This window comes from Nesoenas mayeri (assembly GCF_963082525.1).
Source record: "Nesoenas mayeri genome assembly, chromosome: 2".
Classification (NCBI taxonomy): domain Eukaryota; kingdom Metazoa; phylum Chordata; class Aves; order Columbiformes; family Columbidae; genus Nesoenas; species Nesoenas mayeri.
Genome location: NC_137543.1, coordinates 158,241,603 through 158,254,199, shown reverse-complemented (window position 1 = coordinate 158,254,199; position 12,597 = coordinate 158,241,603). Strand labels below are relative to the sequence as shown.

The window sequence follows — 12,597 nt, the reverse complement described above, 5'->3', positions numbered from 1 at the left end:
AGAGGGAAAACTTCAGGAAGCTGGAGCAAAGGATCGGGATTTTCCTCTGAAGATTTCAGTGTGCTTTACCTCGGAAAGGACAGGAAGCTTGAACCGTCATCATCAGAGCAAAATGAAGTAACCATTTTTTTTTCCTACAGTATTAACTTTCCAAAAATAGTCAAGCACAGGTATATTTCTGTTCAAGGCTTTGCTGGAATTTAGTGGGAGCAGCAGCTCTGAGCTTGCAGTAGCCGGTTGGGCTGGTTAATGAAGGTGCCAGAATTATGTGAATGAAATCGAAGCCATGCTGGGTTTCTAGGTATTGATGTTTAAGAAAAACGTATGTATAGGCAAGAGAGTGTTTAGAAATGGAAGAACTACAAAATAATTCAATTCAAATAAATAATTCATAAAATTCTCTGTGCTACTTTCCATTTATTGAAATCTGAGTCTACGAAAAAACGGAGAGGAGGAAAAAAAAGACAGAAAAATATATGCTTCCACATAAAAGTGGGAAATTCCAGCAAGTCTGACTGTGTCCTAAGTATCTTTTTCAAGAAATGTAATACTTTAATTGAGTTTCTCACTATGACATTAAACACAGTAGTTTTTAATTTAAAATATTTTTAGAATAATTTTGAATAAAGAATACATTTAAAAAGTAACAGACAGCAACACACAAATATAAAAGAATAAAAGCATAAAGTAATTTGTAACACACTGCTGACTCATCATATATTATATTCAGTGTAATAGGATAGCGAAAAGCTTTGTAATTGGAGAATATGCGATGTGATTCCAATTTCTGCTTCATAAATACTGTCATGGGTGCTCAGTTCCTCATACAATACCAGGGATATTTATCTGGTTCTCCTGTTTGAATGCAGCTTTATACGATGCCATGGTTTTAACCCAAGTAGTTCATTCCGCTTTGAGGACTACATATAGTTATAAGCAATTCAAAAGCTCTTCAGTTTACCAGCTTATTAGGCAGTTACATCTGGTTCATATAGATAGATATTGTCATTCTACAGCTTTGGCCCTATTTTGATTGGTACTTAAAATTCATATACTTCAAAAATCACGAAGTTTGTTCCATTACCCACACTACTTGAAATATTAACCAAGTTTGAATTTTGAATCTTATTTGTATACGGATGAATTTATTCATTTGGAGCTGAATGTAGAAAGAATCAATGCCTGATCTTATTTGGCTCGGTAGTTTGACAGTGTCAGCTCTTCTGAAGGCAGCACCGTGGATCTGACAAACCCTGAAGATCTTTTGAGGCAGATTCCAGAGTTTGCTGAAGACTTCAAGACTCCAGAAAAGTGTTTTCCAGAAGGTAAGACTCTCATTGTTTCACTACTGGGAAGTGAGAAGAGTCAAAACCAGATTTGGTTCTCTAGGGATGCTGAACCAATGGGGTGAGATTATTTTCAGTTAATTTTAGTTATCTGGAAATGAGATAAATTGTCCAAATCATTGTCCCTCTCTAGTCAACAGATAGATTGTGGCACCTGAAAAATCAACCCCTTTTCCTCTAAAGCCAGTTGCTTCTAACTGGGACCTGGGTAATGGCATAGATCCAACCCTCAAATATGAGATTATTGTAGTGAAGTGAAATGAATTTCACTCTGTTGGTCAACATCAAGGTAACATTTGGGAGATTAACATAAGAGAAGTGTATGTGATCAGTTCTCACCTGACAGTGGCCCCTGGAACAAGGTGTTTGGCACATCAGATTTGTTAAACATTTACACTGATGCAAAGTATTATTCCTTGAATAGCATTTCATGAGCAATCTCTATAAGAAACAAAGGAGTGAAAAAAAGCAGAGAGAAGATGCTAGGATGAAGTTGAATTTCTATAGGATGATAATCTGGGAATCTGGGAATTCTCTCTCCATTCATCATACAACATTTAGCTTTGCTAGTTTTTATGAGATGTGTTGAGTACTTTTAGAAATTGTTCCTACCCTAACATATGTAACAGTATGCGGTTTCCATAAAACGCAAAGAAATAGCTCTTGCGACTTTTCTCAAATAACTGTCACTACTGAGAGCCAGGGGTAATCACTGCACTCTCTGTATGAGTTGCGAGAGAACAAATCAGGTCAGGTCAGTTTATAGGCTCATTTTATCAAAGTGTGTTATATTAGATTCTTCTTGGTACTCCAACTTGCTCTTTGCTCACCCAGTCAGCCTGGCTCACCATGACCATTTTGACCCAGGTCCCACATTTTCTTCTATTCTGTTTTTGTTTGTTTGTTTTAGTATTGTGCCCTTTTTGGGTCAATGAAACTTCTAGTGCATAGTTTTAGGATTCAGTCAATAACAGTGAAGCATGTAGGAATTATTTGAAGCTAGAGGGGTGTTGTGCCTGAATGGAAAGTATTCTCTGCCTACTAATAATATGTGTATTTTTACTGTTATGTTATACATCATAAATCCAGAGGGAGATCGACTGTACCTACATTGCAGTTTGTTTTCTCCGGAAAAAAAAACCAAAACAAACACAAATATTGCATTAATAATACAGATGTCAGAGTTCGGACCTACAGGGTTTTTTTCAAAACTACTTTATTGATGTCGAGTTTTGCTAGTACAACCATTAGAACAAAAGAAATAAATTTAATTTAATTTAATTTTATTTATTTTATTATTTTATTTTATTTTATTTATTTTATTTTCTCTTTTTTTTCCTCTTTTCTCTTTCCCTGCTCCAGAGAAGAAATGGGAAATGTCTTGTTTGTGGTCTGTAGTCCCAGGCTGGACTGTGCCTACTGTGGCCAAACCATTGGAGAACTCACTGAAGATGCAGCAAATCTGTACCTAACACAGATTTCTGCACAAAAAAAAGTCCCTATTTTGTGCAAGTGCCATTCCCTGCCTCATTTTAAATCCCAGATCCACATTACTGGGGAAACTGGGATTATTGAAGGAAAGATAATCAGAATTTTTGGTATATTATGTTCTGTTATATATATGAGTTATATATACAACAATATCTCATATGTGTGTAAGACATCATATATACATACAACACATGTATACACTATTTTTTTTACGCTTGGAAATGACAGAAGCCTTCTGACTGAAATTTTTTGCCACAATGGAAACACGAATTAGCATAGAGCACACACCAAGGAAAATATTAGCAAAAGGTTTTGGCAAAATTAATAAGTAATAAATGCCAAGGTTTTGTAATGAGGTGGTCAGGAAATGTTAATTTGCCCTGGTGTCATGGCCTGTTATAAGTAATTTGGTGAGCTTGAAAGGAGATGTCTTATTTTATGGTCCCTATGTGTTGGCTAGAATATAACATTATTGCAGCTTATATGATATTAAATCAGTTACTCCATACTTTCAGAAGCAAATAAATAAATGAATATGCCCTGCAAGGCAGGATATGATGCTGCAATATTGAAAGCAACAGTTTACCTTCTCTGTCTCCAAGACTTTTTGTTCCAGGGTATCTTGTCTGTGCTCTCCAAACTGTGCAGAAACTGAGAAAGGCTTTTGTAGCATCAAGCCTCTTCCCATGGACCTGGAGTTTTGTGAGTCCAGTGTCTCAGAAATATCTTGGAACAGTGGAAAGTTGTCCAAAGGGCCTTGACCTACTTCATATGTATAAAAATAAGAGTTACAAGACAAATAAAATTAGATTATTTTTGGTTTTGTTTTGTTTTGTTTTCTTATGGCACAACATTCAAAAATCCAACTATGAAGTTTGCGAGACGTCTCTTGAGCAACCCTTCATACGCATGTACATTCATTCCATACTTTCATTGTTGTGTCTCACTTCCAGCTTGTGTTCGATACTTTCATTGTTATGTGGGAAGTGCCAAAAAGTTCGGAGGAGAAACATGGTGGAATCTGAGAAAAACCTGCTACCAGATTGTCGAACACTCCTGGTTTGAATCCTTTATTATATTCATGATTCTTCTGAGCAGTGGAGCCCTGGTTAGTATAACACAATTGTATCTATTTATTTAGAAGCATTTTAGCTTTATTTTGCACTCAGATAAGTTGTTTTTAGCAGAAAACACAGTGAATATCTTTGAACTCAACAGGAGAAAAACAAAGAGGGTTCAGATAGCAGTCATTTATTCACTACTGTAATTAATGCAAATTCATTATTCATGTTATTTCAAATGATGAGAGAGAGTGAAAAATGTTTAAAATATGCAGTTCTCAGAATCCATTTTTATTCTGACTGTATACTGGGTATTTCTGGCTTTCTCTGGAAGTTATTTCACAGTTTGAAATAGATTTTTTTGTGACTAAAACAAATAAACTTAATACAAATAGTACTTGGTCCTCTTGAAAGTATATTTTTAGAAATTCATTTAAAGAAAAAATTTTTGACACGGAGGGTGGTGAGAGCCTGTCCCAGGTTGCCCAGAGAGGTGGTGGATGAACCATCCCTGGAGACATCCCAGGCCAGGCTGGACGGAGCTCTGAGCAACCTGAGCTGGTGAAGATGTCCCTGCTCATGGCAGGGGTGGCACTGGATGGGCTTTGGAGGTCCCTTCAACCCAAACTATTCTGTGATTCTAAGTTTATACTCTCCTCCTAGGTGTGTATGATGTGTGTGTCCGTGGGGTGTACTAGACAGGGTAAAAGAAAGAGAAGGGATAAGGAGAATTACAGTTTTATCAGCTGACATAGATTTGAGTAAAAGCCCAGGTTCAGTTCTGTGTAAAACACGTATCAAATGATTAAGAGGTCTTAATGATGATAAACTTCATTTTAAAAAGCTCATCTCTAACTTTTGCCATTTATCTATATATTATGATTTCAGGCATTTGAAGACATCCATATAAATGAGAGAAAAAGAATTAAAATGATATTGGCGTTTCTTGACAAACTGTTCACTTTCATCTTTGTTCTGGAGATGCTCCTGAAATGGGTGGCTTACGGCTTCAAAAAGTATTTCACCAATGTCTGGTGCTGGCTGGATTTCTTTATTGTGGCTGTAAGTTCTGCCTTTGGCATTTCTATGTGAGTCCTGACACAGGAGGCAGTAGCAGAATCACTGACTGTTTTCTGGATATGAAGATAAGACAGCACTCTTACCTCCTTTAATTATGGTCTCAGGAAATTGCATTCCAGGCATTGAAAATATGGGGAGATGTGGGTGTTTTGTTAGGTTTTTGTTTGTTTGTTTTTTAACAGCAATAAAGGAAAAATATGTCAGAATGTTGCTAATATTTTCTTTTGTCTTCCCATTCAGGCCTCTTTAATAAACCTCTTAGGCAGTACATTTGAGGCCGTGAAATCTCTTAGGACTCTCCGAGCTCTGAGACCCTTAAGAGCATTGTCACGATTTGAGGGGATGAGGGTAAGACTGAGTACAAAATAAACACTGTCAGTACTAATTAGCGTGTAATAATTTCATACCCCATGACTGTGTCTTTATGAAGTTCAGGGGTCTATCTCAAGTTCAGTTTAGCACTTACAAAATGAATTTTGAAAAGGCACCTTTGCTGCACTCTTCTGTACTTGGCTGTTACTTATAGACTTTCCTCGAGTGATCAATCCTAGTGCCATTGAACCTAAAATTAGACTAGGTAGAACTTTGTTCTGCTCCTGCTCAGTCATTGTTGTGTTTCTCTCTCACTGAGGTAGTATTTATTCTCTATTTAATTTTTTTTTTACTGTGAGCACAATTCTCATTTTTGAAATCTGAAGTCAAGCTAACTCAGAGGAAAGAATCACCTCCATTTTGCAAGTTTCTACTGGATTGATTTACAAAGGCGTTAGACTGTTAAGAGGTACTTTGCTCAAATTATATTTCCAAATAGACATTGTCTTTCAAAGAGCAGGAGTGTTTATCTCTAGAATATTTGCTGCCTTTTTCCATCAAAGCAGCATCTGGAACAATGTGAAACTGCTGGCTGTGACTGTAATTACGAATCACATCCTTGTCACTGTGAAGGTGGAGAGAAAGGAATACATTCTGTTTATTAATTTAATGTCAAAATTTCTGTGTCTGGAGTCATTTTTGAAACAAGTACAATTTTACTTTCGGTCTTGCTGTGCAGAATGTTTGTGGCCCTTCACAAAGCTCTTTGATTTTTCTTCTGGTCCATCAAGTTCTTCTCTGCAACCTGACTGCTGAGTTCACCATCTTCACTGTGAAACTCTATGTTATTTTCTCATTGTTTCCATTCACTGCCCCATGTTATGAAGCAATCTGTTATGTCTTAGCATGCACTTAAAACCTACATGGACATTTTCTGTGCTTTTCAGCACCTAGTACAGAAAAATACTCAGCTCATGGTTATAGACCCCCAAACACAATCATAATTGACTAAAAGTAATAGATCTAGCAAAATACTAGAGGAGAGTTGTTACTGGTCCTTTTAAAAACTACTTTCTACAGTCTTAATAATCCAATCCTCTGCACTAGTGCTTATGGACAAATTGTCCAGAAATTTTATGTTATAAAAGTTGGAAATACACAAACAGGACATCCCCCACTCCAAAACCCATGGGAAGTCATCAAAAGAAGAGGAACTCACATTGTTGTATACTTATGTGGTAGTGGCTCACAGCAGCCCCAAAATATCAACTACTCCTTTGAAAGTCGAAGAGATACCTTTGAATCTTTGTTCAAGATACCCATGCCAGCTGTGACTAGTATTTATATGGAAAACATATTTATTTTTGCTGAGATAACTAAATGACTGCTTATTGGAGCAGAAACTTGAGGTCATCTTTGTTTAAGCATATTTTTCCTCTCCCATTTCATCCAAGGTGGTTGTCAATGCCCTCGTGGGAGCCATCCCTTCCATCATGAATGTTCTGCTTGTCTGCCTTATCTTCTGGCTCATCTTCAGCATCATGGGAGTGAACCTCTTTGCTGGGAAGTTTGGGAAATGTGTCAACCTGACAGAAGAAGATTCAGAATTAGATGATTCAATCAATGACATAATGGACTGTAAAAAGTCTAATACCTCAGGAAAAATATTCTGGGTCAATGTTAAAGTCAACTTTGATAATGTTGGCTCTGGCTACCTGGCTCTTCTTCAGGTGGTAAGTGCTGCTCGCCTTCACTAGCCAGCACCATGTCAGATGGGTTTGACTTCCTGTCAGCTCCCAAGTCATCTCTGTGGGTGATGGAAAAGACCATAATGGAAATAGGGGGACAAATTACATCCTGCTGTGATTTTCCAGGTGATAAAGTAAGCATGTGGTGGACAAGTGCTGTTTCAGCCTCCAGCAGCTTCATGAGATCGAGTGCTGGAGTCAGTCTCAGATGAAAATCTGGGGAAAATATCAAATTAATCTTGTGTAATAGAGATTTTTTTTTTTCAGCCATAAGGGTTGTAAGGCCTTCAGGAGTCCATGCTAGTGAAGGTTTGCCCTGTCAGCATCCTAGGGCAATATGTTCTGTCCCACCTTAGCAAGCTTCCACATCTTGATGAGGCTGAGAATGCCAGACATGCAGCAGGGGCACATTTCCCTGAAGTCAGAGCTTGGTGCAGTGTGTGTGACCATACCAAAGGCTCTTACTCCAGCCAGTGTCATTTGAATATTGCAAATGATGTGAAGACAGAAGGGGTACAAACTGGAACACAGGAGGTTCCACTTAAATTTGAGAAGAAACTTCTTCTCAGTGAGGGTGGCAGAGCCTGGCCCAGGCTGCCCAGGGGGGTTGTGGAGTCTCCTTCTCTGCAGACATTCCAACCCACCTGGACACCTTCCTGTGTAACCTCATCTGGGTGTTCCTGCTCTGGCGGGGGGATTGGATTTGATGATCTTTCGAGGTCCCTTCCAATCTCTAACATTCTGTATTCTGTGATTTTACCCTGAAATTTAAACACATTTTCCATAATCTCTCATTCTAGGCAACTTTTAAAGGATGGATGGACATCATGTATGCAGCAGTAGATTCACGAGAGGTCAGTGACTATCTTCAAACCTGTAATTTGTTAATGCTATTGCTTTCTACAAAAGCGTTATGATTTTTTCACTTTTATATCTGCTGCCTGTGGAAATCTTTCCAGTAATTATTTTTATCAGGCGATGTAAACATTTCTTTTGTGAGTGACTCATAGTATCCTAATCTGTTGTAATAGGGAGTGGGATTCAACCCCAGATCCACTCACCTAAATGCAGTTACCTCTAGTGCAAGGTCTCCATGTGAATTCACCTTCAAGCGCCCTGTATCATTGATGGAGATCTGGTATACATATAATATTTTGTGTTATGCATTATTGGTAGTGTTAAGATATACCAATTTTGTCAGAAGTAGCAGAAGGGCTGTAAATCTCCTGGAATCAATTTGTGAAGTGATTTGCAATATGAATATTACTCTGAATTGGACCCGTGTTGTTGTTGATAATTTTTCATGTTGCTTCTCCTCTCTGCAGAAATATGAGCAGCCGCAAATGGAGCACAGTGTGTTTATGTATCTCTACTTCGTGAACTTCATCATCTTCGGATCTTTCTTTACCCTGAATCTCTTTGTTGGTGTTATTATTGACAATTTCAATCAACAAAAGAAAAAGATAAGTATATTGGTTGTGCTCCATGGCACCCACTGTATCTCAAGCAATGCTGTCTTCACAGAACATGGTCCTTGCTGTGCACAGAATCTAAAACTTCTATTGGCATTTACAAGAGCATTAGTAATTAAATCAGCAGAAGTAACACTCAGGGTGAGGTTCTTCCTTCTTTCTTTTCTCCTGTAAACTGAATACCCAGCTCATTCCCAGCATTTCAAAGGCAATGACTTCTTCTCTACAGCCCCTTAAAATTTTGCTCCTTGTTTTTTGGCACTAAGCACAGCATGAGACTCGTTACTTAGAAAATGCTTTGGGACGGATGCTCTGATGAATATTTTGAATATTCAACAAGAACAGGAGGTGGGAAGCCAGGGAAAGAGTTGTTCCTATCCAGGTTTTCACTAGATCCTTTATTTTTGTGCTTTCTGAGCTAGCCAGGACTTTTGTCTGTGAATTTATGGTTTGTGCCACTCTGGTTTTTTTTGGATACAAATTATGGGAAGGGCTAGTGCTAGTAAGATGTGAACAGCAAGGAGTGTTAGTTTCCAGCATTTTAGACTTTGCAATTACAATAGTGCTGCTTTCTCACCAAAATAGTGACATTTCTTTATATACTTAGGTGGGGAAGATATCTTTATGACAGAAGAACAGAGAAAATACTACAGTGCAATGAAAAAGTTGGGATCCAAAAAACCTCAAAAACCCATTCCAAGACCACTGGTAGGACTGTCTGAATTCTTCAAAGAGAAAATGCCTTGCAAAAGTGCAATTTAATTCACTGAAAAGTGCATATGTTTACATATTGCATACAAAATATTTATACTGTCTTCACATTGATACTTAGTGCTCTGAAGGCATTTTTAATGTCATTTTTATATTCTGACTTTCTTAAACTCCTATGACTTCATTATAGTTGAATAACTTTTCAACATAAAAATTGGAGCTGATGGAAACATGTACAGATGAGTACTCCCTACCGCTATAACTGATGCCAGATGTGTTTCTTTCTTCCTCTAGAACAGATACCAAGGGTTCCTTTTTGACATTGTAACATGCCAAGCCTTTGATATTGTCATCATGGTTCTCATCTGCCTTAACATGGTTTCCATGATGGTAGAAACCTATGACCAAAGTCTCACAAAGACTGAAGTCCTCAACAAAATCAATATACTCTTCGTTACTGTTTTTACTGCGGAATGTGTACTGAAATTGGTGGCTCTGCGGCAGTACTACTTCTCAAATGCCTGGAACATATTTGACTTAGTTGTTGTGATCATGTCACTTATTGGTAAGTAAAATTGGTTTGGTGTATTCTTTAGTAAATTATTATTCTTTTCAGGAAAGAAAAATAGATACAATTTTTTAACTGCAAATGAATGTTGAACTGGAAATCACAATACTATAAATTGTTGAGGAAAACTACATGATCTAAACCCCCTCCATATTATTAAAATAATATTAAATAAGATTTCAAAAATATTTACTATATTCTTTTGATAGAAATATATATTTAAAAAAAATGTAGACTATGTTAAGTAAAATGTTTCATAATGGTTCTTTAGGTTGTATTTTTCTAGTCTGAAAGACAGAATTAATAACCCATCATACCAGTACCACATTATGTGATAATTTCCATTGTTACAAGTTCAGGGCCAACTAAGAAATCTTCAATCAGATGAAAATTGCTGGTTTTTGTCATCTGTGTTTGTAATAGTGAATTGAATTGAGAGAATATGAAGGGTGGAATTAGATTATAGGCTACAGAATTCAGTTTCTGGAAACACAGGCACAGCTGATAGAAAATAAGGGTGCGACAAAATAGAAAACAACACCACCAATGTGTTAGCTTTTCTTCGAAGGGAAGGCAAAGGAAGAATGGAATAAAGAGCTCTCCTGCCAATTTAACCTTTTCTAGGGCCAGTACTGTCAAAATAGCAGAAGGCATTCGGGTGAAGAAAAGTATTTTGTTTCTCCAGCATGAGTTACATTTTGGGTGGCAGTGAGAGTATAGCTCTTCCTCAAGAAATTAAGTTCCTGTAGTGGATATCCAAAAAAATGTATCAAAACCTCTAAACCTAGAAAAGCCAAATCTCTTCTAATGCTACTAGATCTGTGATTTTTTTCAGGCAAAATAATAATAAAGTAACACCCAAGTGTAGCTATGTCCCTGGATGAACTAAATGCCATTGTACAGTGGCATGCAAAACTTCTATGTTCATCACCGGTTTTACATACATCTCTTGACTATATTACTTAAATTATGACCACGACACTGTTATTATATCTTGTTTTCTTAGTTTGGTTTTGCAGTGTTAGTATTTGAAGTCAAATTTAGAAGGTAAATACACAACCTACACCCACTGAACTATTCATGCAACCATTGTCAAAGAAAACAAGTCAACAAGTGTTGATTGGTATGAATATTTGAAGTTGAAAACAGCAAAGAAAAGGTGCTTGCCATTCTTAGTGCAATGGGTCCTGTCTTAGGGTGGCTGAAGAATGTAGTTCGTAATTGCTGATTTCTACAGCTCATTTTTGAGCTTTAAATATTATTAAAGGTTATTCTGCTAGTGTCTTAGCACACACACATCAGAAATTTTTCAACTGTACAGATACTATAATCCTACTACTAGTTAAGCAGAAATTATATTCTAACCAGTTGTTATCTTTTTCATTTTAGCCTTACTGCTTGCTGGCATTGGTAAAGCATTTGAACATTTCCTACCACCTACACTCTTCAGGGTCATTCGCTTGGCTCGGATTGGACGAATACTGAGACTCATCCGGGCTGCGAAAGGAATTCGAACTCTGCTTTTTGCATTAATGATGTCCCTACCTGCTCTATTTAACATTGGCCTCTTACTTTTTCTGATCATGTTCATTTATTCTATTTTTGGCATGGCTAACTTTGCCTACGTGAAGATGGAAGCTGGCATTGACGATATGTTCAACTTCCAGACCTTTGCTAACAGCATGCTCTGTCTCTTCCAAATCACCACGTCAGCTGGCTGGGATGGTCTTCTCAGCCCTATTTTAAACACTGGGCCACCATACTGTGATCCAAACCTAAATGGTACTATAGGTGAATGTGGTAAACCTGCCATAGGTATTATTTATTTTGTAAGTTATATCATCATATCATTTCTCATTGTTGTAAATATGTACATAGCTGTTATTCTGGAGAACTTCAATGTTGCTACTGAGGAAAGTACAGAACCTTTAGGGGAAGATGACTTTGACATATTTTATGAAATCTGGGAGAAGTTTGATCCTGAGGCAACTCAGTTTATAACTTTCTCTGCGCTTTCAGACTTTGCAGATGCTCTGGCTGAACCTTTACGGGTACCAAAGCCAAACAAAGTTGAACTCATAGCAATGGACCTGCCTATGGTCAGTGGAGATAGGATCCACTGCCTGGATATCTTGTTTGCTTTTACCAAACGAGTCTTAGGAGATTCTGGGGAGATGGATACTCTGAAAGTACAAATGGAGGAGAAGTTCATGGCTGCCAATCCATCAAAAAATTCCTATGAGCCAATCTCTACTACACTCAGACACAGACAAGAGGAAGCTTCTGCCACTGTCATCCAGCGTGCCTACAGGAGTCATTTGCTCCTGCGCTGTGTAAAGCAGGCTTCTTACCTGCACCATCACAGAACTTGCAGTATTGACACTCTTCAAGATGCTGCTCCAGAAAAGGAAGGACTTATTGCATCTATGATGGGTCAGAAGTATGGTAAGAGTCCTGACAAGTCTGACACTTTGTCCTCAGTATCCGTTCCTCCATCATATGACAGTGTCACAAGAGCCAGTAGTGGCAATCTCATGGTTGAGAATGAAGAAATTACAGATAATCAACAATCTTCAGATGTTAAATAATTCATCAGTGACAATGTTACTAAGAATATTTTAAAATGTTCACAGAAACTGATGTTGAAAATTCATGTCAGCTGAGGCAGCCTCCCTATTAAACAAAGTTTGTTGGTCATGATGAGTTAACCAGGCATGATCACTGTGGTAGCTGCTAAATTGTAGCCTTTGACTCTTCTATATTCAGTTTTGATCAATATTTACATGTGCAGAGACAAAAGCTATGAAA

At 37.5% G+C, this 12,597-nt stretch overlaps 1 protein-coding gene across 1 annotated transcript in view; it reads left to right on the top strand.

Moving 5' to 3' along the window:
• LOC308053378 (sodium channel protein type 5 subunit alpha-like) overlaps positions 1 to 12,377 on the top strand; it is a gene marked incomplete at both ends in the record, with an annotated part of 32,814 nt that extends 20,437 nt beyond the window's left edge. The window contains 10 exons of the mRNA XM_080364228.1: positions 1,205 to 1,325; positions 3,791 to 3,945; positions 4,787 to 4,960; positions 5,219 to 5,326; positions 6,745 to 7,023; positions 7,839 to 7,892; positions 8,364 to 8,505; positions 9,118 to 9,218; positions 9,516 to 9,786; positions 11,179 to 12,377. Coding sequence (XP_080220354.1) covers positions 1,205 to 1,325; positions 3,791 to 3,945; positions 4,787 to 4,960; positions 5,219 to 5,326; positions 6,745 to 7,023; positions 7,839 to 7,892; positions 8,364 to 8,505; positions 9,118 to 9,218; positions 9,516 to 9,786; positions 11,179 to 12,377 — 2,604 coding nt within the window. The remainder of the gene's footprint in view (positions 1 to 1,204; positions 1,326 to 3,790; positions 3,946 to 4,786; positions 4,961 to 5,218; positions 5,327 to 6,744; positions 7,024 to 7,838; positions 7,893 to 8,363; positions 8,506 to 9,117; positions 9,219 to 9,515; positions 9,787 to 11,178) is intronic.
• Between the last annotated feature and the right edge of the window lie 220 nt (positions 12,378 to 12,597).